Source organism: Magallana gigas, chromosome 9 (assembly GCF_963853765.1).
Source record: "Magallana gigas chromosome 9, xbMagGiga1.1, whole genome shotgun sequence".
Taxonomy (NCBI): Eukaryota; Metazoa; Mollusca; class Bivalvia; order Ostreida; family Ostreidae; genus Magallana; species Magallana gigas.
Genome location: NC_088861.1, coordinates 5,385,963 through 5,412,507, shown reverse-complemented (window position 1 = coordinate 5,412,507; position 26,545 = coordinate 5,385,963). Strand labels below are relative to the sequence as shown.

The 26,545-nt window shown below is 35.1% G+C and overlaps 2 protein-coding genes across 4 annotated transcripts; one reads left to right on the top strand and one right to left on the bottom strand.

The window, feature by feature from the left end:
* Window positions 1–52: 52 nt before the first annotated feature.
* Window positions 53–16,399, top strand: LOC105335246 (CTP synthase 1). Of its 3 annotated transcripts, none has more exons than XM_066071065.1 (16): window positions 53–71; window positions 1,177–1,376; window positions 1,535–1,705; window positions 2,081–2,181; window positions 2,755–2,874; window positions 3,080–3,163; window positions 3,503–3,583; window positions 3,864–4,018; window positions 4,181–4,313; window positions 8,593–8,681; window positions 11,286–11,380; window positions 11,842–11,948; window positions 12,247–12,343; window positions 12,510–12,565; window positions 12,751–12,847; window positions 14,511–16,399. In XM_066071065.1, the coding sequence occupies exons 2-16, from the start codon at window positions 1,211–1,213 to the stop codon at window positions 14,777–14,779; spliced, it is 1,821 nt and encodes a 606-aa protein (XP_065927137.1). In that variant the 5' UTR covers window positions 53–71; window positions 1,177–1,210; the 3' UTR covers window positions 14,780–16,399. The 3 variants fall into 3 exon arrangements, with proteins under 3 accessions (XP_065927137.1, XP_034335165.2, XP_034335166.2); XM_034479274.2 differs by lacking the exon at window positions 53–71 and adding an exon at window positions 191–350; XM_034479275.2 differs by lacking the exon at window positions 53–71 and adding an exon at window positions 492–764.
* On the bottom strand, window positions 15,070–26,543 carry LOC105334225 (aldehyde dehydrogenase family 16 member A1). Its single transcript, XM_034479273.2, has 14 exons — window positions 26,384–26,543; window positions 25,420–25,522; window positions 24,893–25,019; window positions 24,499–24,677; window positions 23,991–24,253; window positions 22,815–22,967; window positions 22,341–22,538; window positions 21,841–21,936; window positions 21,352–21,594; window positions 21,035–21,192; window positions 20,523–20,690; window positions 19,987–20,191; window positions 19,231–19,416; window positions 15,070–18,842 (listed from the first exon to the last, which is right to left on the bottom strand). Exons 1-14 carry the CDS (start codon window positions 26,489–26,491, stop codon window positions 18,543–18,545), a joined length of 2,487 nt encoding a protein of 828 aa, XP_034335164.2. The 5' UTR covers window positions 26,492–26,543; the 3' UTR covers window positions 15,070–18,542.
* Window positions 26,544–26,545: the final 2 nt, after the last annotated feature.

Here is a 26,545-nt window from a genome sequence, read left to right as displayed (position 1 = left end):
TAATTATATATTTTGAGAAAATGCCGTATGCACATTGCTTGTCAATTTTACGGTGTCAGCTGATGAGATAGGTAACAAATAACATTTTTTTTCGAATATTTTGTAATGAGAAAAACTGATTTTTAAGATTTTTCCCTCTATTTTTTTTTTTATAAGATTTTTTTCCTAGCGAAAACAATAACCGGTGTGATACCTCACCTGAACATGCCTGAAGGCCCGGTTGCACCAATATGGAAAACAGGTTGGGATCGGAAAGCGAGATTCAGATTTTACTCGGAATCTTTCGGCATTCATCCGTACAGGTTGTGTGGAGAAAACAAGATTTGGCGGCTGTTCAGTAAATTTTGAAGGTTAAGATTAATTCCTGAGGTTTCAGTTCAAAAGATTTGAAATATGTTTCATATGTATTTTTGAATTTGAAAAAAATATTTCAATCTTTGAATTTATTCATTTTGATTAGTTACAGAAAAAAATAGTTCATTGTTGTGCATTCCTCACCACGTGTTTTTTGTTCCATCCCTTTCAGCTGATTTGTATCCGTTAACAAAGTGTTTAATAATTTTCAACTTTGTAAACATTGTTCGATTTAACTATAAATAGATTCAGTCAGGAATTGACATCCCATCGTTGCGGAGGCGATGAGCCTGCTTATCCGGGGTCAATCATTTTGTTTTCATTAATACATGATACCAAATGGATACAGGCTACAGTATGCACAAAGCTTTATGTGTCAAAGGGAGCTTATTTTTCATTGAAAATTAAAAGTATGTTATGAAAGTCTTATTTAATAAATTCAAATCAATTTGTTACTAGCATCAATTCGTTGACATAAACATGTAATCTTCACTGAGTGAGTGATCAGTTGAAAATTGTTGCACTCTTCTTGGCCTGTTCTAATAATTTATCACTCTCTGAACTGAAATATATTAAGACATTTATGAAAGAATTCTGACACAATGAAACAAGTAGACACATTTAAAAGTTGGTTTAATTGTATTTCCAATACATAAAGAAACGCTTATAATTAATGCCTTAAAGTAAATTACACTCTTCTACATGCTTTGCAGAAAATCTTTGTTGATTTAGAGTCATAATTTGTATTTAATATCCTTTTAGAAGCCTGGCTGAAAATCTTTGTTGATTTAGAGTCATAATTTGTATTTAATATCCTTTTAGAACCCTGGCTGCTCTAGTGAAAGGTGCGACGGCCATGAAGTATGTGTTGGTATCAGGAGGGGTGATCAGTGGGATCGGTAAGGGGGTCATTGCCAGCAGTTTAGGGATGATCCTCAAATCCTGTGGGATCAGGGTCACCTCCATCAAGATCGATCCCTACATTAACATTGATGCGGGCACATTCTCCCCCTATGAGCATGGTTTGTATGATTTTCTTCTTTCTATTTAATTTGTATGAAATATTTTAATTTTGAAGATCCAGAAATATCTTGTCAAAGATTAAAGAAAGTCATAAATAGAGTTGGAATTTAAGAATAAAAGTACATGCCTCTTATACATGTATTTGTAAATACTGCAGGTGAAGTCTTTGTGCTGGACGATGGGGGTGAAGTTGACCTTGACCTTGGTAACTACGAGAGATTCCTCGACATCACCCTCCACCGCGACAACAACATCACGACCGGCAAAATATACCAGCACGTCATCAACAGGGAGAGGAGGGGGGACTACCTCGGCAAAACTGTGCAAGGTAATTCGACAAGAGATAAACTCTTGAAGCAGGTCTTGGTAATAACACACTTGTAACAAGGCTCTCAGTAAGGGGAGGTGGGGGGTTAACTTTTAACACTTCAGAGATCAGAATTAAATTCTTCAAATGTATTTATTTTATAATTAATTTGCAAATAAGTTTTTGAAATGATTCTACAGACTTAATTGTTTTTTTGTTTCAACTGACCCCAAGGCCATTAGGCTGAGACAGTTTAAACTTATGTTTGATATCAGTCTTTACTTTTTCTCTATATAGATTCCTTTTGTTAAAGTGAGACTGAGATTTAAAGGGTTCAACAGTTAAGGTGGTTTGCCAGTCTGTATTTGTAATAAAATATTTGTTCTTCCTCCTCAGTTGTTCCTCACATCACTGATGCTGTACAAGAATGGGTGGAGCGCGTTGCTAAGATACCAGTAGATGGGGACAATAAAATTCCTGAAGTCTGCATTGTAGAGGTAAGTACTGAATGGCCCTTTAGCTGTTCTTGTTTTAGCTTCTTGCAAACTTGTAAATGAAAATTACCTCCTTTTAAAAGAAACTTTTAGCAATTTCTAGTTTTGCTTATAAAATGTGTAATATTCAATAAAAGATTTCAATTGGAGATAGGAGATATAGAACCATTTTAACAAGACCTTGGACTTCCGGTAGGGCGTAGCTATTTATTCCTTGCGTCAAAACACATTAAAACTGATGCGGTTTCAAGCGAAATATGCATGGATTGCGTAGTCTTTGTTCAAAAGCCAGACAAATCTTGTTGATTTCAAAGAGCCATGGCTGAGTGGCTAGCAATGAAATAGACAGGCCTACGTCATATTGCTGTTTGCAACAACTACCCAAAGTCCAAGCTATTGTTAAAATGGTTGTACTTGATTTCTCGTGGTCTGATCAGTAGCTGTGTTTTTTCAGTCTGAGTAAAACCATCCTCCTTCTCCTTATACTCTTCAGTTGACAAGTGTAAGGACAAGAGTGGATGGTTTTAATCAGATCGGTGTGTTATATACTGTGAACTCGCTTTTTTCTTTGGACAGCTTGGAGGTACTATTGGTGACATAGAGGGCATGCCGTTCATTGAAGCGTTCCGTCAGTTCTTCCATTTCCGAGTGAAGCGTGAAGATTACTGCTGCGTACACGTCAGTCTTGTTCCCCAGGTATGTTATTAATGTGATGTATGCTGCTAATCGTCCATGTATGTATTGTAAATATCTGAATGTCTATTGCACTAGTCCTTTGTATTTTCCTTCCTAACACACAGGTTGGGATGATACATTTATTGTAACTCCATAAACTGTCATCAAGGCATTGAGCAGTTGTACAGAATGCCATAAACTTAAGTATTTTGCTTTCTTATTTTAGCCTGGATCCACAGGAGAACAGAAAACAAAACCTACCCAGCAGAGTGTGAGGGAGCTGAGGGGGCTGGGTCTGTCCCCAGATATAGTAAGTGATGGGTCAGTTTAGGGGGTGAGGGAGGGGAGGGGAAAGTGGTCCCAGACATTTGGTGATGTGTCATTTGTAAAATTAACTGCTCTAGACTAATGGAGGTTCTAGGCCACGATTCATTTATAAAAATACAGAACAATAGGATAAGTTATTAGGTTTAGACAGCAGGGTTTTTCTAATATACATATGTAATATGTAAATGAGGAAATTGAAGAACAGAATTGGACTTGTTTGCTGTTTAAGTCGAGTCCAAAGATAAGAAACTAGCTAAAGTAGTGCATCCAGAGTTGATCTTGTTATGACCTTGATGGTATATGTGTATATCCATTCTTTCAGATTGTGTGTCGTTGCCAAACCCCAGTTGCAGAAAGTGTCAAATCCAAAATTTCTCTGTTTTGTCATGTAGAACCCCAGCAGGTATATTATTTTATTAAAACCATCCAGAGGTATGCATATTCTGTAATTCATGCCTAGAAAATTTTGGCTACTTTATTTTCTGATGAAAGATTTTGTTTTACACATTGTGAAATTTAATATTTCATGCTGTACATTTAAATTTTGTCATGTGAACAAAGTTATTAATGATAAATACCAATTCAAATCATATTTCATGTTTTCATTGTGAATTCATGACCTGGCTGTTTTTGAGTGTCAAATTTGTTTTCTCCTTCTGATACAGTGGTATTTTACATTGTAGGTGTTTTCCATTCATGACGTTTCCTCTATATACAGAGTCCCCCTACTGCTGACAGAGCAAGGCGTGTCAGAGTACCTGATGAAGAGGCTCAACCTGAACCACCCCTCCCCCCACAACAACCGGTGGATGCTGCGCTGGAAAGATCTTGCCAGCAGGTAAACCTGAGATTGTAAAACTTCAGAGAATCTAAATGTAATGTAATTTGTGCCCTAAATATCACACATGCTCAAAAGTAATAACCTAGAATATAAGTGAAATTCTGAGAGTGTTTCTGCACAGCATAGAATTAATGGAGGAGAATTTTCATTGCATTGTAGACATGATCAGTTACTGAGAGAGGTGACCATTGCCTTGGTGGGTAAATACACCCAACTGGAGGATGCCTACGCCTCAGTCATCAAGGCCTTACAACACAGCGCCCTGTGTGTCAGCCATAGGCTCAATCTGAGGGTAGGTGAGGGGTTATACATGTAATCCTTGCCCTGTGTATCAGTCATAAACTCAATCTGAGGGTAGGTGTGGGGGTAATAATGTAATCCCTGCCCTGTGTGTCAGTCATAAACTCAATCTGAGGGTAGGTGTGGGGGTTATAATGTAATCCCTGCCCTGTGTGTCAGTCATAAACTCAATCTGAGGGTAGGTGTGGGGGTAATAATGTAATCCCTGCCCTGTGTGTCAGTCATAAACTCAATCTGAGGGTAGGTGTGGGGGTAATAATGTAATCCCTGCCCTGTGTGTCAGTCATAAACTCAATCTGAGGGTAGGTGTGGGGGTAATAATGTAATCCCTGCCCTGTGTGTCAGTCATAAACTCAAACTGAGGGTAGGTGTGGGGGTTATAATGTAATCCCTGCCCTGTGTGTCAGTCATAAACTCAATATGAGGGTAGGTGAGGGGGTTATACATGTAATCCCTGCCCTGTGTGTCAGTCACAGGTTCAGTCTGAGGGTGGAATATGGCAGTTGCAGTGCTATCAAGCTGTTTCTTTAACAAATACAAAAAATAAAACCATTCTTAGGCTACTTAAATATCTAATTACATATATGCTTAATGGTCGTACTTTTGGAGACACAATTGGTAGCTATACCTGTTTTACACCTAATGGATGTAGCACAGTTGACTATGTTCTGATATCAGAAAACATTCTGAATCAAATACTGTATTTTGGGGTGTCTGATTTTTTGCCCACATTGTCTGACTGTCACTGTCTGTTACAATGGTCACTATCAGCTAGGTTCTGTTTTAAACCTGAAAACAAATGTGTTAAGTCATCTCATGTACCCTCTAGATATATATGGTCTGAGGAATCATCTGCTCGTTTCGCAGCTGCCCTCAATTCTGAGGACATTCAGAAAAGATTACAAAATCTTACAAAAGGGGAAAATCTTCATTCTTATGAGTCAATTGATAACGCTTCAGCCGAACTATCAAATATTATTATTCATACAGCTGACAAATCTTTAAAAAAATGCAAAATTACTCGCAAGACAAAGAAAAAAGGTCAAAAATGGTTTGATTCTGATTTGATTTCCATGAGGAGAAATTTACTTAACTATGGAAAGATTTACTCAAAATATCCTAAAGACCCCTCCGTGAAAAATCACTTTTATAAACTATACAGAGAATATACAAAGTCAAGAAAATACAAATGTCGTCAGTACAAGCAATCCATTCTTAAAAAGTTGGAAACCCTACATGAAGAAAATCCTAGATCTTATTGGAAATTAATTGACAAGCTACGAGGTATTGAAAGAGATAATGTCTCAGAAGCAGTTGACCCACCAACTTGGGTCTCCCACTTCCAAAATTTAAACATACCAAAACCCAAGTTCACCCAACGCTTAATACAACTAGAAAATATCCTTACAGAACTGGAAAAAGAAAAATGTTTCACTGAACTTGACAGTCACATATCGATAGCTGAAATATCAAATGCTATTTCAAAACTAAAAAGTGGGAAAGCTCCTGGTTTAGACAATATCTCTAACTACATGATTAAATGTGGTCAAACTGTTTTATTACCATCTCTACACAAGTTATTTAATGGCTGTCTTACTTTCGGATATTATCCCAAACTTTGGTCTTCAGGTTACATTACACCTATCCACAAAAGTAATGATATTTCTGACCCAAATAATTATAGAGGCATTACTGTTACAAATGCAATTGGGAAGCTCTTTAATAAAATATTGGATATTCGGCTAGATAAATTTTTGGAAAAGTATCACATTATTGACGACTGTCAGATTGGATTTACTAGAAAAGCAAGAACGTCAGATCATATGTATATTCTTAAGACTATTATTGATAAGTATTGTAGTACTAAGGATGGTAGAGTGTATGCCTGTTTTGTTGATTTCCAAAAAGCTTTTGACACAGTCATTCATACAGGAATTAAAATTAAACTCCTCAAAATTGGTGTAGGAACAAACTTTTATAACACTATCAAAAGTATGTATTCATCAAGCAAATCTTGTATCAGACTAGAACATAACATCACAGACTTTTTCCCAATAAAAATGGGTGTAAAACAGGGTGACAATCTTAGTCCCAACTTATTTAAAATTTTCATTAATGATCTCCCGAAATACTTGCACTTGTCTGCTGATCCTGTGTTTTTAAACTCAAATCCAATCAATTGCTTGATGTATGCGGACGATATAATTTTATTATCTTCATCAGCAGATGGTTTGCAACAAAAGCTTAATATCTTGCAAAAATACTGCAATGATTGGTGTCTCAATATTAATACATCCAAAACCAAGATAATAGTTTTCAATAAAGCAGGCAGGCTCTCTAAATCCAAATTTAACTTTGCTGATGTTGAACTTGAATGTGTCTCTGAATACAAATACTTAGGTGTGTCATTTTGTTCCTCAGGCTCATTCTCCTTTGCTCAAAAGCAGCTTTATCAAAAAGCCTTAAAATCATTTTTCAAACTCAAAAAGGACTTTATTTCTATGAATCCAGACATCAAAACCACAATTCATATTTTTGATCATACTATTAAACCTATTTTAATGTACGGAGCAGAAATTTGGGGGTATTTTAATCCATTTGCTAAAAAAATTCATTTTGGTTGTACAATGGACAAAATTTATTCCAGCACACTTTGCGACAAATTGCATCTTAAGTTTTGCAAATCGATACTTGGTGTACATAAATCTGCAACAAACTTTGCTGTTCTATCTGAATTGGGAAGATTTCCCTTACATTTTGATATCATAAGATCTATGTTAAGTTATTGGTACAGACTTGAGAATCAAAGTCAATCATTTCCACTTTTGTATAATGCTTATTGTGAATCAAAACAGTTGTTTCAACAAAATACTCCCTCCTGGTATGGCTCAATTCATGTTTTAACAAACAGCATTGATGGCACAAACAATTTACTGTCGGTAGCAAAACAAAAATTCAAAAGAGCACTTAGAGACTATCTATTTAAATATTTTATTAAAGAATGGAATTCTAAATTCACTATACACGCTGACAAAAAACTAAGTTGCTACAGCACTTTTAAGCAAAATTTTGGCCAAGAGAACTACCTAAGCTTACTTAAAAATTTTGAGCAGAGGAGAAGTTTAACTCGTTTTCGCATTTCCGCTCATAGACTTAATATTGAAAGAGGACGATATCAAGACATTCCACGACAAGAAAGATACTGTAATAGATGTAATGTCAAATCAGTGGATGACGAAAAACATTTTTTATTCTCATGTGATCATAATAAGGCATTAAGAGATACTCTGTACAAATTAGCTAATGACTCTTGTAAAAATTTTCAATATATGGACAATAACCAAAAATTTTACTGGCTTATGACAAATGAAGATCTACAAGTACTTGTACAACTCAGTGAAATGATTCTTAAAGGTGGAATATAATGGTTATAATTATATATACAGATTTATTACGCAGTGTATTTACTTTGGTTGGGGGGGGGGGGGGGTTATGTTATGTATAAGCATACTGGCTTGAACACTTTGAGTACAAGTAGACCAGTCTAATCGACTGTGCAGGCACCGTCCCTTGGTACTCTCTGTTTTCAGGCCACTTTGTTTCTGTATAGCTGTTGTATTCACTGATGTGTAAATCCTATACATATATTTCATTGTATTAATGAAACATTTTGCATATTGTTGCCTGGACATTGTGAGCAGTATTTCATTCATTATTTGTTATAATCATGATATTATTATTATTTTTTTTTTTAAGAATGTATATGCCCCCTGAGGGCCCTTGATTGGTGAATAAATAAATAAATATATATATGTTGTTTTTAATAAATATAAATTTACAGGAAATTCTATGGAAGGTTGTACATGTATGCTGATCCCAATTTACATGGACAAGATTTCCTGTTATTGTTTATCAAATTTCATCATCAGAAACCCATAGCTAGTCCAACATGTGCTTACTGGCTGCATGTGGGTCATTTCAATTTCATGAATTTTTATGATTCTCAAGCCAACAATTTGTGTTGAAATTCTTTAGTTTTTTGAGGTTTGAAAACATGTTATTAAAACATTCAGTTGTAAACAGAAGGTATAGAAATCAAACATATATTATTTAATAATCATTATTAAGTACAAAAACCCTATGTACAGATCTTCATTGCAGATAGATTGTCTTTAAAACACTCACTGCCAGTATACCCATTCAAACAATACAAACATATACATTTATTATGGATGCATTTTGAGTAACATTGTTCTATTGTATGTTATCAGTACATAGAGGCGGCTGATCTAGAGCTGGAGAAACTGAAGGAGAATCCGTCCAAATATCACGAAGCCTGGCACCAACTGGTCTCCGCCAAGTAGGTCAATTAAACTATGATTTTTAATTTGCAAAATGTTTAAGCATCACATTTTTCCCTGATCGTTCAATGTTATAGATCCCTCCAAGAAATATTGTATACATGGAAATATTCGCCCCCGTTTTATTTTCACCCCTTTCACCCACGTTGTCTTTTGGCGAATTTAAAACTGGGCGAATTCCTATGCCTTCAATTATTTTTCTTTAAACACAACTGTGTCTGGGCGAATTCAATACGGAGTGAAACTGTTTGCAAGTGTAGAAGGGCGAAAATTACACGGGGCGAAAATAACCCTGTATACAGTATTCATTTTCTAGAATGAAATAATCCCGAGAGTTCTTCTTTTAAATTCCCCCCTTATTGTTGATTTTTATTTGAATTGGCAAACGAATAAAAGATTTCTGATTTATCCATTATGAATAACAGTAAAAAAAAAACTTGATTTAATCTTTGTCAATATCTCGAGATAAAAAGGAAAGATATGTCTATGAAGAAATCGTGGACATTTTTCTTTTATCAGTTTTTAGCTCACCGAGCTGAAAGCTCAAGTGAGCTATTCTGATCACATTTTGTCTGTCGTCCGTCTGTCCGTCCGTCCGTCCGTCCGTCTGTCTGTAAACTTTTCACATTTTCAACATCTTCTCAAGAACCACTGGGCCAATTTCAACCAAACTTGGCACAAAGCATCCTTAGCCTAAGGGGATTTAAATTTGTGAAAATTAAGGATCACGCCCTTTTGCAAAGGGAGATAATTAGGAATTTATGAAAATTTTCGAGAAATTTTCAAAAATCTTCTTCTCATGAACCATAAGACCAGGAAAGCTGAAACTTGTGTGGAAGCATCATCTGGTAGTGTAGATTCTAATTTGTGAAAATCATGACCCCCGGGAGTAGGGTGGGGCCACAAAGGGGGGTCGAAGTTTTACATAGGAATATACAGAGTAAATCTTTGAAAATCTTCTTCTCATGAACCATAAGACCAGGAAAGCTGAAACTTGTGTGGAAGCATCCTCAGGTAGTGTAAATTCTAATTTGTGAAAATCATGACCCCCGAGGGTAGGGTGGGGCCACAATGGGGGTTCAAAGTTTTACATAGGAATATATAGAGTAAATCTTTAAAAATCTTCTTCTCACGAACCATAAGACCAGGAAAGCTGAAACTTGTGTGGAAGCATCCTCAGGTAGTGTAAATTCTAATTTGTGAAAATCATGACCCCCGGGGGTAGGGTGGGGCCACAATTGGGGGTCGAAATTTAACATAGGAATATATAGAGTAAATCTTTAAAAATCTTCTTCTCATGAACCATAAGACCAGGAAAGCTGAAACTTGTGTGGAAGCATCCTCAGGTAGTGTAAATTCACAGTTGTGAAAATCATGACCCCCAGGGGTAGGGTTGGGCCACAATGGGGTGTCGAAGTTTAACATAGGAATATATAAAGTAAATCTTTAAAAATCTTCCTTTCAGAAACTAATCAGCCAGGAAAGCTGAAACTTGTGTGGAAGCATCCTCAGGTAGTGTAAATTCATAGTTGTGAAATTCATGATCCCCAGGGGTAGGGTGGGGCCACAATGAGGTGTCGAAGTTTTATTACATAGGAATATATAGAGTAAATCTTTAAAAATCTTCTTCTCAGAAACTAATCAGCCAGGAAAGCTGACACTTGTGTGGAAGCATCCTCAGGTAGTGTAGATTCAAAGTTGTGAAAATCATGACCCCCGGGGGTAGGGTGGGGCCACAATGGGGGATCGAAGTTTTACATAGGAATATATAGAGTAAATCTTTAAAAATCTTCTTCTCAGAAACTAATCAGCCAGTAAAGCTGACACTTGTGTGGAAGCATCATCAGGTAGTGTAGATTCATAGTTGTGAAAATCATGACCCCCGGGGGTAGGGTGGGGCCACAATGGAAGGTCAAAGTTTTACATAGGAATATATATGGTAAATCTTTAAAAATCTTCTCAGAAACTAATCAGCTAGGAAAGCTTAAACTTGTGTGGAAGCGTCCTCAGGTAGTGTAAATTCAAAGTTGTGAAAATCATGATCCCCAGGGGTAGGGTGGGGCCACAATAGGGGTTCAAAGTTTAACAAAGGAATATATATGGTAAATCTTTAAAAATCTTCTTCTCAGAAACTAATCAGCCAGATGATTCTTTATAATTGTTAAGACTTTGGCCCCAGGACAATTCTTTGGCCTCACAAGAAGGTTCAGAGTTTATGTACGTTTATATCCCATATATAAACAATTGTTAAGGATCTTTTTGAGAACTGCAATACTTAACATATGATATGACTATAAAATCGTCCTGTTAGAAAAGGGACTAATGATTATAAACATAAGAATATCGAGGGGAAAATGGATTTTATTTATACAGGATCAACATGTATTATTGTACATTGTCCAGATAGTTTGTATTATGACTCCATTAAGCTGATTTTATCATACCTATTGTTCCTCAGGTGAGCGATGTGGCCCATGGGCCTCTTGTAATTGTTTTGTATTCAACACATGGGACAGAGTCTAAGTGGTATTTACAAGTAGATGACATTGATAAATTGCATGAAAATGGCTTGTGATCATTTATTTCTTTTCTTCTGTTAATAGTGGAATACTCGTTCCTGGTGGTTTTGGGATTCGAGGAACAGAAGGGAAAATCCTGGCTGCTAATTGGGCTAGAACGAAAAATGTTCCATATTTAGGTAGAGTCAATTCTTTTTAACTTACATATACCGTAATTTGCATATAAAACTAGCTGGTACATAAGTATTGATAAAATTATTTCAGTAATAAATTTAAAGTTTTCAAGATAGCTTATACATATAAGTACCTGTAAACATCTTGGTGGTACATGTATAGATGCATGACGATCCTCCTTCCTCGGTTGTTTAGGCATATTGTTAAAGACAAGGTTAATAGATGATTTTGCAATGTGTTTTCGTAGTGAAAATTCTGATCATGTCTTGAATGTTTCTTGGATCAAAAGATTAAAAGGAAGAGGGTTCGACTAATACTGCTGATTGATAATGTTTGTCAAAGTAGCTTTACTAAATACTGAAAATTTTTCAAGGAAAAACAAACCTACTTGAGTAGGTAGTTTGTCTGTACCAATGAACGTTTTATACCTGTAGCAGTGCAGGTTAGTATCTTTGTGTGATTTCAGGAGTCTGCCTTGGCCTGCAGTGTGCTGTGATAGAATTTGCTAGGAATGCTCTTAGCATGGAAGGTGCCAACTCCACGGAACTCGATTCGGCCACCAAATACCCAGTGGTAACGATACTCTCAATATTAGAATTATTTTGTACTTTTATTTATATCTGAAAATTCTAGCATCTCTCATTTGAGTAAATAATGTATAGTTTCTGCTGACTGAGAGACCATTCATACTAGTCACAATAATTGTATGAATTTCATGCAATTATATCTTACATGTATCTCATTTGGTTTAGACTGTGTTAAGTTTCTGCTGTAAAAAAAAATCATTTGTACTGAGAGAACATCTATAGCCCATCGTGATATCCACTATTTTCATGTGTCTGATGGATATGTTATATACACTGATCTTCAGGTGATTGACATGCCAGAACACAACACAGGACAAATGGGCGGGACCATGAGACTGGGAAAACGCAAGACCGTGTTCAACGCCAAGACCTGTATAACCAGTAAGTCTTCCCAAACATTCACATGCTGTTGGTATTGTCTTAAGCTTTAAGCAAGATAGATTGAATTTAGAAATGATTCATTTGGATATGATACATTTGGATAGCTCTTGTATTTTTGAATTACAGAAAAAATGAAATATTATAATTTTTTTCATTTCAATTTCAGAGAAATTGTATGGAAATAAGGACTATGTTGAAGAGAGACATAGGCATAGATATGAGGTAAATGAATATTTTTCATTTGAAACAGAGGTTCTTTAGTATGTATGCAGTTGACAACATTACAAATAATTTACTTTATCTTTCTATGGGTTATAGTGTAGTACATGTATATCACTTTTCGTACTGTATATTTATCTATGAGTAGTGTATGCATGTATATTGAATTGTAATGGTGTCATTAATAGGTGAATCCTAAGTTTATACAGAAATTTGAGGATGCAGGAATGAAGTTTGTGGGGCGAAGTACTGATGGAGAAAGAATGGAAATCATGGAATTAGAGGGTAAATATAGAGACTTAATTCAAGTCAAGTTTTTTTTTCTGAAAAGATGAAAGACTTGAAGTGCACACACTAAATATGAGGTTTTTCTAGATCTATAATTGATATGATGAATTATTTGAAAATAATATAAAAGGGTCAATGCATTATGCAAGACAATATAGATGTACATACCCTATGTATGGTACTTTTGTGATGATCTAATTTTCGCTTGTTTTGCAAATATGTTTACATCGCAAAATATTAAATAGGAAGAAATAATATCTGGTATCTTTTGCTATAAAAAACTTTTCAGATCGCAAAAAATGACTGATGCAAAAAAAACCAGTTCCCCCATTTTGAAATTCTCAACTTTGTGACATGCAAAAATACCCTGGATACATGGCAATAGACTTGTCATAACATTGTGCATTTATCACAGACTTCATCGTTCCATATCTGTCCTTCAAACCATTTTCTTTATAAAACCAGGTTCCTTTACTTATGTCTTTACAATTTTTGTATCATTAAATTAGTTTCATTGGCAGATTCATCAGAGTGAACTTACTGATACATGTAGGAACTTTGAGTTATTTCAGGGGCTGACAAATACATTTTTTAGGCACTTGCCCTCGGGCAAGTAGCTAGGCAAAATTTACTTGCCCTACCTCAATATCTACTAGCCCTACCAACTTCTTTATTGTGATTAAAAATAAACAATGAACATACTGTATGATGTTTTTGCCCTTTATTTTAAATTTTCCCACTTTTAATACTCTTTATGAAATATATATGGTGTTGATTTAATATCTCTTCCTCTTGGTTTTCTCGAGAATGTGAAAAAATCAACACTTTTCATATTGATAGTTAACTGGATTTGTTCTAAAGGTAAAAACAAACATTTTATTAACAGTTTTGGGTGTTTTGTTATTTTCTTTCACCTTAGGTGAATGTCCAAAATAATTGGTGACAAGTGCACACGCGTTCACAACCGTAGTTTCAATAAGGCCACAGAGGTGTTAAAAATAAAGGTGAAATGAATCTTTAGTGAGTTGTTTAATTTAATCTAATTACTAGTATATCTAATCATTTTAGGCCTGATATTTCAATTTTCAAAAAGATTTCGGCTATGATTACGATTAGCGAGTGATAACAAGCACATATCTATTTTTAGCATCATTTATGGCGGCGTACATGGAGACGGTGAACACACCTCAAAGAAGTTACACATAGAATAAACAGCTCAAATTTACGTTTAAAAATTGCCATTTTATAAGTATTTATCTATCGGCAGATTATAATCAAAACAGTTTTTGCAGTTGAAGGCTCTAACAAAGATTGGATTAGTTTTTAACCATTACGATAAACAAACACAAGAACAATACGTAGTACTAAGGAAACAGTAGTGAGAGTTTTATTGAATGATGATGACCCGTACTGCACTTGAAAAAAAACCCCATGTGAAAATCCTATCGTGGTGTATAATTTAAGCAAAAAAAGTGCGTATCATATTCGGCAAGATACGGTACTTTCATTTTCAGTACATATGCGAAAGTTTAAAAAGTCACTTGCCCACGGGCAAGTCCCTACCAAATTTTTACTCGCCCGATCGGAAAAATCACTTGCCCCGGGCGTCGGGCAATCGGATTTGTCAGCCCCTGGTTATTTGTATTTCTTCTATTTCCAGGTCATCAGTACTTTGTAGGGGTGCAGTACCACCCAGAGTACATATCACGTCCAATGAAGCCCTCTCCCCCGTATCTTGGTCTACTTCTGGCTGCCACAGGGAAAATGCAAGCCTATAGATCCCGGGGATACAGGATGTCTCCCCACTTGTCGTACAGCGAGGGAAACGAGGAAGACGATGAAGAATTGGCTGAAATAGTGCGGAACATCAGCACGGAGGATGTGCAGGAAGCATCATCCAAAGACTCGAGTCCAAATGAAGAGTCGTAATGTTCCCTCCCCTTCTGATTTTTGATGAACATTCCCTTCGATATTCTAGAGATTGTGACCTTGAACCACTTAGATTTTTTTTACCTTGTGTGATATGAGTCAAATATTTTAGGTTTGTTTTTGTTGTTAGCTAAATGTATTTATCATTTTATTAACGAACAATTTCATCCGAGAACGAGTCTTTTGTTTACTTTTGATAATACATGTGAACCTGAAATAGTTGAACAATTCATAAGTTTGAAATTTTAATAGCTCGTTGAAATTGTAATCATTTACACTTTTCATTAGGAAAGGACCAATAATCATTGAAAAAGGAAAAAGAATCGTCCATATCATATTCATTCACTTCATTTAAATAATTAATGTAATAGGGCACAAGTGAGGTAAATTACTTGGATGAGTCACATGTCCATTTTTTTGATGGAGAAGAATATGATGTCCCGGCTATAATAATGTCACAATTCTAAAACTTGTTAATAAACATACAGGGTAATAGCCCTTGGTTTCAATGAACTTCTGTGATTTTTAAAGCTTAATTGAAAATGCATCAATAGTATTCAGTATTTTTGAAAGTGCCATAACCGTGAGTATCTTGTATTGAAACAAAAAATCCTTAACAATAGGTCAATTTTCGAACTACAAATTCATTGATAAATTTTTAAGATTTAAAGATGGTTAAAATACTACTAAAATTGTGAGAATTGAGCTTGCTTTCAGTGATTTCCTTGTGCTTCATGCAGTGTGTAAACTGCATATTACAGGGGAGATTTCATCATACATGTATATTATAGTAACCATATATCAGAACTCAATATGAAGAGTTTTCAAAATTTGTCTCGGCTGAATTTTGAAGGAAACTCTGTAATCTGTACATTGCAAAAGAAATCCTTGAAAAGAAAAGGATTACCTTCAAGGGGATTTACAAGTCACAGCAATCTCAGACTTGTAAATATAATCAAGGGTAATAATCATTTCTGTTTTGTGCAATTTTGTCCATTCATGTCATGTAAATGTAGTTTTGTTCATTATTGATTCATGTCAACAGCATATCAAGTTATAAACTGATCATACTCATTCACAAAACATAACCAACTTTATTTACATCTCTTCATAATGTACCAAATTTAATAAAAACGTTTTTTCCCCCCTCTAAATGCATTATGTACAACACAATGGGCATTTACTGGTGTACTCAAGTCTGTTCAAAATGTACATCTTACAGTATATTACAGTATATTATTAGCTTACTAGGTAGATACAGTATGTCTGGTTTTACATTGTGATCCGTGTTCCAATTCCAAGTTTTTTATATTACCTTATATAATAATTCATTATATTAGTTAGATTTTTTAATGCAAACTGTTTGCATGAAAGTGAAATCACAGCTTCAGATCTATATACAATGTATGTGTATTAGAAGTACTCTGGATTAACCTTCTTTACAGTCAGTGTGATGTGTTTTTTAGAAAAACTATGTTGGTATATTTGTGATGTCAAGTTTGTAATTGTAGATTTATGCTTTAATGGAGGAAAATCTCTTATTATAAGTGCTGTGTTATTACATGTACATGTATGTTAACAAAAGTTGAATTGTTGAAATAAAATTATTAAACAACTGTCCCGAGTAGCTCCTGTGATTATTGTAACTGGCATTTTTATACCATTAAGTAGGTTTAGGACGAGTTTAAATGTTCTTTTATGTACGATCATTAACGATCTGTTGAGGTGCAAGTTAGACTTCATTAAAGTCAATGATATACCCTAAAATATACCACAGAAGCGACCTACAAGGCTGTCTGGCTGAAACTTATTTTAATGGGAAGCGACTCCATGCATTTTGTACAAAATTCTAACATCCGGTATTGTTAATACATACGAGGTGTTTTTCAGAGCTTGGAAAGGCCCGAGAAGTTGCGATTGCTGGTATGAATAAAAACAAAAGATTAGAATTTCTATTCATTACCAACTTTATTCATTCATCATACATTAGAGAACTAGCATTTTGTAATTAAATATGCAACATCCTAATTCAAATGTATTTAGCCTAGCTATTTGGTGAACCTATTGAAAAAATGGATTTTCTGTTTACATTGGTAAAATTATTTTTCAGTGAATACTGCATAAATTCAAAGCATAATGCTGATATTGGCATTCATGAATATACCACTGGCGGTACATATTTCTGAATTACATGTTCCAGTACGTTTTTTTATTCTAATAGAACAGTTAGGACTAGAAATGTAATAACTAACAGTGCAAAAACTTAACAAAAAGCCCCCTGAGGATTTTGAGAAAGTGAACAGATTAACAAAATCACAATAAACAATCAATGGATGAATATAAAGCACTTTCCCAGAAAAATCAAGAGAAGAGTATACATGATTAATATAAAAAAGAATATACTACTGGTATATATATGAGATACATAGAACAATACTGGTATTTCATGATACATATTACATGAATGATGAATTCAGATACTGGTAAATATATATACATGTAGTTCATGTATAGTGTACAAAAACTTTCAGCAACATCTCCGATGACCACAGAAGTTATACAGATATTCTACTCTAATGATTATGCAACACATTACTGAAGTAAATAAAAGCACTTACTCGCATGATCATTCAAAAACATATACCGGTACATGTAACAAATTTACCTTATATAAATTGTTTTCATTTTACTATCATGAGATGTGATATTCATCAGTGCTCATATGTTTTAAAATTATGTTTACCAATAAACAGCATTTCTCAAATAGGATAGAAAAGTTTCATAAACTACATAACTTGCATGTACATGTACCAGTATTTCAAAGCTCACAAAATTCCACTTGACAGCTAGAACACAATGTCTAAAGAGAGAAAAAATACGAGTTAAAAACCTCATATTTCAAAACAGCTTTAACATGTAATTGAAAAGAGATATCACAAATATGATGTTCAAATATTCTGGGATGCTGGTGATAGATTTTTAAACTCTAACAAATACATATTGGCAAAGTCAAACTACATGTATCATAATGATCTGTACTGCTAGCTGCCAGGTGGTACCTAATAAACATCTACATTTTATCTATAATAAGTTTATTGTAAAACTTAAAGCTAAAAACACAAAGATTTGTAGTATAGGGTGATAAATATATACCATTGCATGTAAGTACCTTACAATTTACATGTACAGAGTTCAACAAGTAAAACTGTTAAATACAATGTTAAAGAGTACAAGTTATTGATTCACCAAGCTCCAAGTTAATCAAGTGCTAAGTTGACTTGTTGTATGCTAAACATCCTAAAAGTTTAGGTATTTGGATGTAAAACTGATTGTCCATTGCGGTGCAGTGAACAACAAACATGTGGGAACTCCATAGGATATCAGTCTGGGAATAATTAACGCTACCAATAAGTCAAATAAAAGTTGAAAAAGCTTCTTTTGTGCATGGTTTCATTTCAAAATCCTCCCTTATTCTTAATTATCAATTTGAAACACCTTTTAGTATCAGTATTTCATGCATTCTAACTGCTACAGTCACTGACGTAAAAATCAAACCATATTTCAAATCAATAATGATTCATGAAAATTACAAAACATTTTATAAAATTAATACTGCCATTAATCACAACGTACATGAACACTGGGATAAAAAATAGGAAAGGTTACAGTTTGAACTTTCATTCTATAAAAGGCACAAGTTAACTACTTGAACGTCTATTTTGACAATTTATGACTTAAAAAATTTCTGGTCATGCCTTAAGCCTTAATTAGCAAAGATATCCCCCATTGGGATCCAGATATTTTTGACCTGCACAGACTGGTACAGAAACTCCTCCCCCTGACCCTGTTCTGGGTCGGTCCAGTCTCTCTCCAACCCATAATTGACCCAGGTCCTCTTGACATTTTCTGCGGAAGCGAACTCCACAAACTTTGACCCCTCGGCTGACCCAAAGTACCACATTGATTGGACGTCCTGATGCTCGGTCAGGTATTTGGTCAGGTGATCTCTGTCACCTGTCAGAATGTTGACCACGCCTCCAGGTAAGTCCGATGTATCAAACACCTGGAAAGAAATCAGTTGTGAGTACTGTGTATTAAACATGTAACATACAGTAATCCACCCGGAAAACAATTTTTCATTTGTTATGAATGTGATGTAAAAAGTTTACAACACATTATTAAGATTAGGTGAACAAAACTAATTTCCCTGTATGCATGAATTCTGTATAACTTTGTTTTCTGCAATCAAGTTTTACTGTATTAGAAACATACAATGTACATGTTAAAGCATAATACATTCAAAATTTAATATTTTGAAATATTCCAATGCTGTCTAAATTTTGTCCAATATTCAATATGTTTAAATATTCCCCAATGAATGATCTAACATCTTATGTTTTATAATATTGATGTCTATGCAAACAATACATTGTAAGAGTAGTTTGTGTTACCTGGTACAAATCTAATGCTGAGAGTGGGTAATTTTGACTAGGTATGATAATCATTGTGTTGCCCCTGACTACAGCTGGAGCAAACAGGGAGACGAATCCGAGGAGAGGGTATGAATCAGGACAGGCCATTCCAATCACCCCCACCGGTTCATGGATCTTCACAGTGGCTCCGTACAGTGTGGTCTCCTGTCAAAGAAAATCAAATTTTGAAATAAACAAAGTTATCCTGATAAATGAAAGTTTAACAATCATGATCAAAACTTTCGTACAGATTTCCTGCAAAGATGCCTTCTAAAATTTTGGGGAAATTTTGAGGAAAGAACTCAATCAAATCTAAAATAATGTGGAAGATTACCAAATTGTGTTTTAAATCAGGATTTCAGGATCAGTAAATCAGGATTAATAATCCAGCTATCACCAAGAATCATTTACAAGGCAGAATTCTAATTTCACTATATAATCAAAGATAATGTAATTCACACAACACCACTATATATCAAAACTTTTGAACAAACATTTATACAAATAGAAAGTTAAATAAAAGTATGATTTTGTCCTATAGAGTTTCAGCCTACACACAACTAGCACAGCCCTGGATGCCTCCTCTATAAATGTCATAATATGTTACCACAAATCTTATTTCAATGGAACATTAAAATAGACTCAAGACACAAATTCAACAAAAACTGATAAAGCTAATTATATTATAAACACATTTTAAATAATTTCTCCAGAATTTGAGAGCATGGTACAAACCTGTACACCTCCACCGTACTTGTCACAATAAGCGCCCCAGTGGAACAATCGCTGGATGGACAGATCCACCTCTGTCACACACTCCTCCAGCTTACGCCCCGTCATCAGCTGGATCCGCCCAGCTATTTCATCCCGCCGTATCTCCAGGTTCTCTGCCATGTAGTACACAATCTGGGCTCTGTTGTGGGCAGCCCTCTTACCCCATCTGAAACAGTAACCGTATACAGATTGTTTTAATTTGTACAAAGTTCATTTCGCTACCATTTGTCAAAATAGACAACTTGTTCTTGAGTACAGGTATTTGGAGTAAGAAACAATCCAATGACTTTCAACAAGATATTTTTCTCTTGCTTTTCTGTTTTGATTATCAATACCCAGAACATAAAAATATTCTTGATTTACTTAATTTATATCAAAGATTAGTAAAAAATCAGTGCAAAAGCTGAATCTTCATACTGCATGTGCATGCATTGGTAAATGTTTTTAAAACAAAATCTTCAAACATTTCCATTATTTTGGATGTTTCTCCAACATACCCAGGAGCGGCAGCATGGGCTGTCTCCACAGCGTTCCTGACGTCCTTTCGATTCCCCTCCCCCACATGACCTACGACCTTTCCGTCAGGGTTGATGACCGGCCGTACATAGGGAGCATCGGGTCTCTTCTGACCCCCACCATAATACATCTTAAACGTTCTGTCGATACTGTACAAAACGTACAGGTCAAAAGTTTAATTATCTTCATTGAAAATTCACACTTTATTAGCTGTTAGAACTGAAAGTAATGTTACATATGTATCATAAAATATTAAACAAATACAAACAACTGATGTTTTGTATCTGATTTCGGAAATATTGTAGCTAGCTAGTCAAAGTACATGTAACAATAATAAATAAAATTTCTCTTTGCAAACACTGACAGTCCATTGGTGCATATCTATGCATACGTTACATTTTTCTCAGAATTAATCATTTTATTCAGAATCTACATGTACATTGTAAATGCATTTAAGGCTTATTAATGAGTACTCATTTTCTTAATTTCTAACCTGGGCATGGTTACTCCGTTAATAGTAATCTGCTTATTGTCCACATTCTCAAACGTCGGCCTTTGGGGAAGTGTGGCCCCGAATGTCTTCAGATCCATCTGCACTTTACCAGGTCTGGGCCTCTCCTCCCAAGCTGGGCGTACATACTCAAACAAACCCTAAATTCAACAAAACAAGCAACTACATGTATTAAATGCATTAACTTTTCTTGCTTTAAATAATTAATTTCAAGCTAAGTTTGGTAGTTATACATGTAAAAATTTATGACAATGTATGCATACTAATCCTAATTTCAAGTCAAGACATTTTCCACACACCTCTTTTCCACCATCCCGTCCATATCCACTTTGCTTGTATCCACCAAACCCTGCGGCTGCGTCAAACAGATTGTGGCAGTTAATCCACACAGTGCCCGCCTTGATGCCCAGGGCCACTTCCAGGGCCAAGGGCACATTCTCTGTCCACACACTGCCCCCGAGGCCGTAAATTGTGTTGTTGGAGATAGCGAGGGCTTCCTTGGCAGTCCTGAAGGGCAAGACAACCAGGACTGGTCCAAATATCTGTAAATATTTAAAATGCCTATGTTATATTTGTCACTGCACGTATCAAAATAGATTCAGAGAGAAAAGTACTTGTATATATGTAAATGCACATGCCAACAGAGAAAAAGTCTATGATTTCAACTAAGTTCATTTTAAGAAATTTTTTTTCATTAATTACAAATATATGCAAAAAGCACTGTTTGGTGTTTGCATTAGAAATATTTCTAGAATGCACTGTGTATTGTTTATGATATGATTATTTACCTCCTCAGCTACAACTCTGGACACCGTCTGAACATTGGTGATGATAGTAGGAGGGTAATAACAGCCACTGGGGACACTGTCCTTGATTTGGAACACCTGAAATAGAAAAAAGGTTACAAATTACTGTAATACATAGGATGTGTTTAACAGAACAGCACATATCCAAATATGAACAAGAAAAATTATTTATTATATTAAATCCTGGAATGTATCAAAATTAAATGATCAAAAACCATTCGATTTTTATTTGAGTTTTTTCTTTTAAAAGTTTATTCCCTTGATGATAAAATATCTCATAAATTTTAATGTTTATTATTTTAATACTATGTTTTGGCTTAATATATTTATCTAATCTAAATAAAAACATTATTTTATGATCTTGAACTGGAGCTGAGTCCTTTTTTTGCCATGTACATTCCTTCAATTCTGGACAGCTTTTATCATCAGCAAACTTAAAGCTTGTCCACTTTCATTTTCTACCCCTACACTATACACTGTACCTCAGCTCCCTCTTTTCTGGCCTCCTCTACATATTCCTCAATAGACTTTCTCTGACTCTCATCCACAATGGCCCCCATATCCATTGTCTTGTCCAAACTGTTCCCGACACGGAAATGAGTCAGCCTCTCTTTCAGTTTATTCACCATCTTTTCGTAAATTGGTTCTTGGACCAGGAGCTTGGAGCCAGCACTGCAAACCTGTAAGACAGTACATTTTAAGAAGGCTCACCGCATTAAATATTGCAGCCTAAGGTATTAAATTAGCAATTACTAAAATAGTATGGCAATGTAAAATTGTTTGACACATGTGACCCACTCTATAATTGTCGGGAATTACCGGGTAAGCATTAATTTAGTAATGAAAGGGTATAGATTGTACTTATGATATGCTGAATACAAAAAACAGACTATTTGTGAACCTAATTCTATGAATAATATTTCTAGCAACCCCGTTCCTGTATACTGGCCCCTCACCTGTCCCTGATTGAACCAAATGGCGTCCACCACCCCCTCTACAGCACTGTCCAAGTCTGCCGACTCAAACACCACCACAGGGGATTTCCCTCCTAGCTCCAGGGACAGCTTCTTACCACTTCCTGCCGTCAGACGTCGGAGCGTCTGTCCAACCTGTCCACAGAATAAAATAATAACATTAGGGTATGAAACAAGCATTCTGAGAGTATTGCATAAGCAATACACATCCCCTACCGGTTTCACTTTGTATTATTCTATGAAAGCTTCCAAGCACACAACTATTTCAGAGCTATTGTAAACGAGATGTCATGCTTTAATCAGAGATAAAAGAACAGAGAAAATTAAAACTATATAGTTGATATAGAAATTAAATAGGAAATAGGTAAAATAATACTCTTTATTTCATCTCCTGTAATTTCGCCAAGTCTATTCTGTATTCGCTGGTAAAAATTTGTGAAAACAATGCACTGTTATGCACAATATCATTTCTTACCGTCTTCTGTACCCCGAATCAAACCAAACAGTTAAACAGCCCAACCCGACAACGAACCCGATTGTAATAATAATACAAAAAAAACCTGCCGATTAAATTTACAACACAATGCTTGAAACTATTTTATAGAATTTATTTGTTTGTTAGAAATGATAAAAGGAATGGTACAGGAAAAGGAATGGTACAAGTAACGCACGATATTATTACTGACTACATACTGACCTCGTTTATTCAGTTACACACCGAACCCGATAACGAACCCGAACATTAAAAAATTGGAATATAAAAAATTAATTTTCTCGAAAATATGTCAATCAGACGCTACAAAAGTGTAAACTTGATCTGTAGTTTGACATTTTGAAGCTGTTCAGCAAGTTTCATATTATTCCTCAAATGCATAAAGAAAAAAAGTGTGGAAAACTGAAGTGGGACAGACAGACGGACTGACGGACGGACAGACAGACGGACGCAGAGGAAAGCTATAGTCCCTACCGGTTTCACCGGAGGGGGACTAATAAATGATGGCCCAATTGTATTTAAACTGTGAATTTTTCATTTGGGTTAGTGTTTGGTTAAGTTAGCTTTAGAAATCTCTTCCATATATATATTTGACAGTAACTTGATACATTGTGAACCAAAAATATCTTTCAGCACTTTTTCATCTACCCAACCCAACCACTTACCCCTGTTGACCCTGTAAAAGCCACTTTGTCCACTGAGGGGTGTTCAGCCAACATACTCCCCATGGCACCGCTACCAGTCACCACATTGAAGACTCCGGGTGGCAACCCTGCCTCCGCACACACCTCGGCCAATAGGAGGGCTGATAGTCGAGTGTATGTGGCCGGTTTCAGGACTACGGTGTTTCCCATGGCCAACGCTGGAGCTATTTTCCAGGTCAACAACATCAGAGGGAAATTCCAAGGCACTATCGCTCCAATGACACCTGTAAAACAATGCAATGTTCGATAGATGAATGTAGAATTATGTCAACTTTTCCTGAAAATAAAATTATTATTTCTGCTCATGCAGTGCCAATTTCAACAAATGTATGCACTTACCGGGTACATGGTATTACTTGGATGTTAATGTATGTCTTTGACATCCTTATCAGATAATCAAATGTATGGATACTGTTTGTAACCTAGGTGAGTAAAGGATAAGAAATTCAATATTTATCTGATTTCTTACCGACAGATTTCCATCCCCTCATCTCTGTCTCCATCAGCTGGGCCCAGCCTGCGTGGTGATAGAAATGTCGGACCACAGTAGGAATGTCTGCATCCCTCGTCTCTCGGATTGTTTTACCATTATCAAGGGATTCCACAACGTTAAAAAGACGCATGTGTTTTTGAATATGTCTTGCAATGCTGAAAACAGTCAAAGTTACAATGTGTATAATAAATATACCATAAAAAAGAAAGGCAAAAATTTGATAAAATATTGTTTGGTTTGTAAAGAATTTTAACCCAACTTTCTTCTGAATGAAAACTGGTCCTACACCTTGATAAGCAGCTAAAATTCTTGATCATTATCAAATTAAATCAATTGTGACAATCAATTTAAATTGTGGTTTTTCTCTGACCTGTACAAATGTCTTGCCCTGACATGGGGGGAGGTCTTGCTCCAACTCTGATAGGCTCTCTCTGCTGCTTTCACAGCTAAATCTACATCTGCCTTCTCTGCTTGAGTGGTCCATGCTAAATCCTCACCTGCAAATATCCACATTATTTCCTGTTGAATTTCATTATGTTACAAGTAATTTGCATTGTACCTGCAGTGAACTTTAGAAATTATTTTCGTTAATTATTTTTCAAGTTTTTTTTTTTTTTTTTACTGCAGCATCATTAATATTCACTTTGGTTCTATTGTGGAACCCATTTTTGGCAAACATCGATTACTTGTTTTAAAGTAATCGATTACTATCGATTACAGGACAAAAATGAGTGTAATCGATTAATAATCTATAACACAAATTTTCACTATGTAATCGATTATTAATCGATTACATTTTCAAGTAATCGTGCCCATGCCTGATGTTTGCCCCTTGAAAAACCAATTTCAAACCTCAACAAATTATGGAAATTGATCTGTGAAATTAAATAAATATACCTGTGGCTGGGTTCTTTGTCAAATACTTCTTCCTGCCCTCTGGTTTTACCCATTTGCCATCAATGAAAACTCCAAAGTCTTTACCATGATCATCTAGCCATGCCTACAGATATAAATCACGAAAGTATGAAAAGGTATTGCATGCATACACAAGAATAAAAAATATAACATGTACATAATTATAAACAACTGAGCAAAATTTTAATTATTTGATCATATCATATATTGACTTAGAAATTCTGTAATAATTCATCAGATGCTGCTGGACCTATAAAGTTTAAACAAGAACAAAATTAAAACATGAATTGCTTTAAGCATGAAATTAAAACATGAAATGCCTTATTAAACATTAACAAAATTAAAACATGAATTTCTTTAGTAGGTGTACGGGGAAAAAAATGACCTTGTAAATTTTTATATACAGGACTGTTATCAAAAAGTTTTCATTCTCGATTATTATAATGATCTAGCTAGATTGCCGAGGTTTCTACCCTCTTAAAACTCATATAACTTAATATAAGGTTTTATATAAAAAAAAATATATGATTTTAATGTGTAAATGTAAAATGCAGCTTCCAATATCCGTGATCAGTTAAATCTGTATAAACCTTGGGCATCTAATGCTTAGTAAAGGTGTTCATTATCACAGACTCAAACACCATTTTGGCTGGTTTCCTATTTTTGCATGGTCAACGATAAAAAATAAAGTTCAGCACAGCTAGCATGTTAAAAACATAATACCATAATTTGTTAGGCATGTCCATATATATATTTACCAATGCAAACTTTAAAATACTGCTTAAGTATGATTACATATTTTAAATTTAGGATTGCCTTTCACTGATAACATTGCCAAGCATTTTCTTATCTTGCAGGTTAATTCACTGCAAGATTTTATACTGAAAGTGCGTTCTTCGATATTTCATGTGCAAATGTCATTCTTAGATTTTTGTTATTAACGAACCTTTGCAACATTGTCTGCCTCTGGAGCCGGCCCATAGCTCATCGTTTTGAATATTTCTTTAACAGAATTTGAGTTGCTCTTGCTTGTCTTTGCTACTGTTTCAGCCATGATTGCATGACTTACTTCTCTTTTGGGAAAAACCTAGAGAAGTACGAATGAAGG

Bases quoted from the DNA above. Each gene is read 5' to 3' on its own strand.
- LOC105335246 (XM_066071065.1), top strand. From the start codon at position 1,211: ATGAAGTATGTGTTGGTATCAGGAGGGGTGATCAGTGGGATCGGTAAG. The intron at 3,584-3,863 runs GTATATTATTTT...TTTACATTGTAG, and splicing joins GTCATGTAGAACCCCAGCAG to GTGTTTTCCATTCATGACGT. The intron at 12,344-12,509 runs GTAAGTCTTCCC...TTTCAATTTCAG, and splicing joins CGCCAAGACCTGTATAACCA to AGAAATTGTATGGAAATAAG.
- LOC105334225 (XM_034479273.2), bottom strand. From the start codon at position 26,491: ATGGCTGAAACAGTAGCAAAGACAAGCAAGAGCAACTCAAATTCTGTT. The intron at 24,678-24,892 runs GTCAGAGAAAAA...GACTGTTTTCAG, and splicing joins AGGGCAAGACATTTGTACAG to CATTGCAAGACATATTCAAA. The intron at 21,193-21,351 runs GTGTGTGGAAAA...TGTTGAATTTAG, and splicing joins GACGGGATGGTGGAAAAGAG to GGTTTGTTTGAGTATGTACG.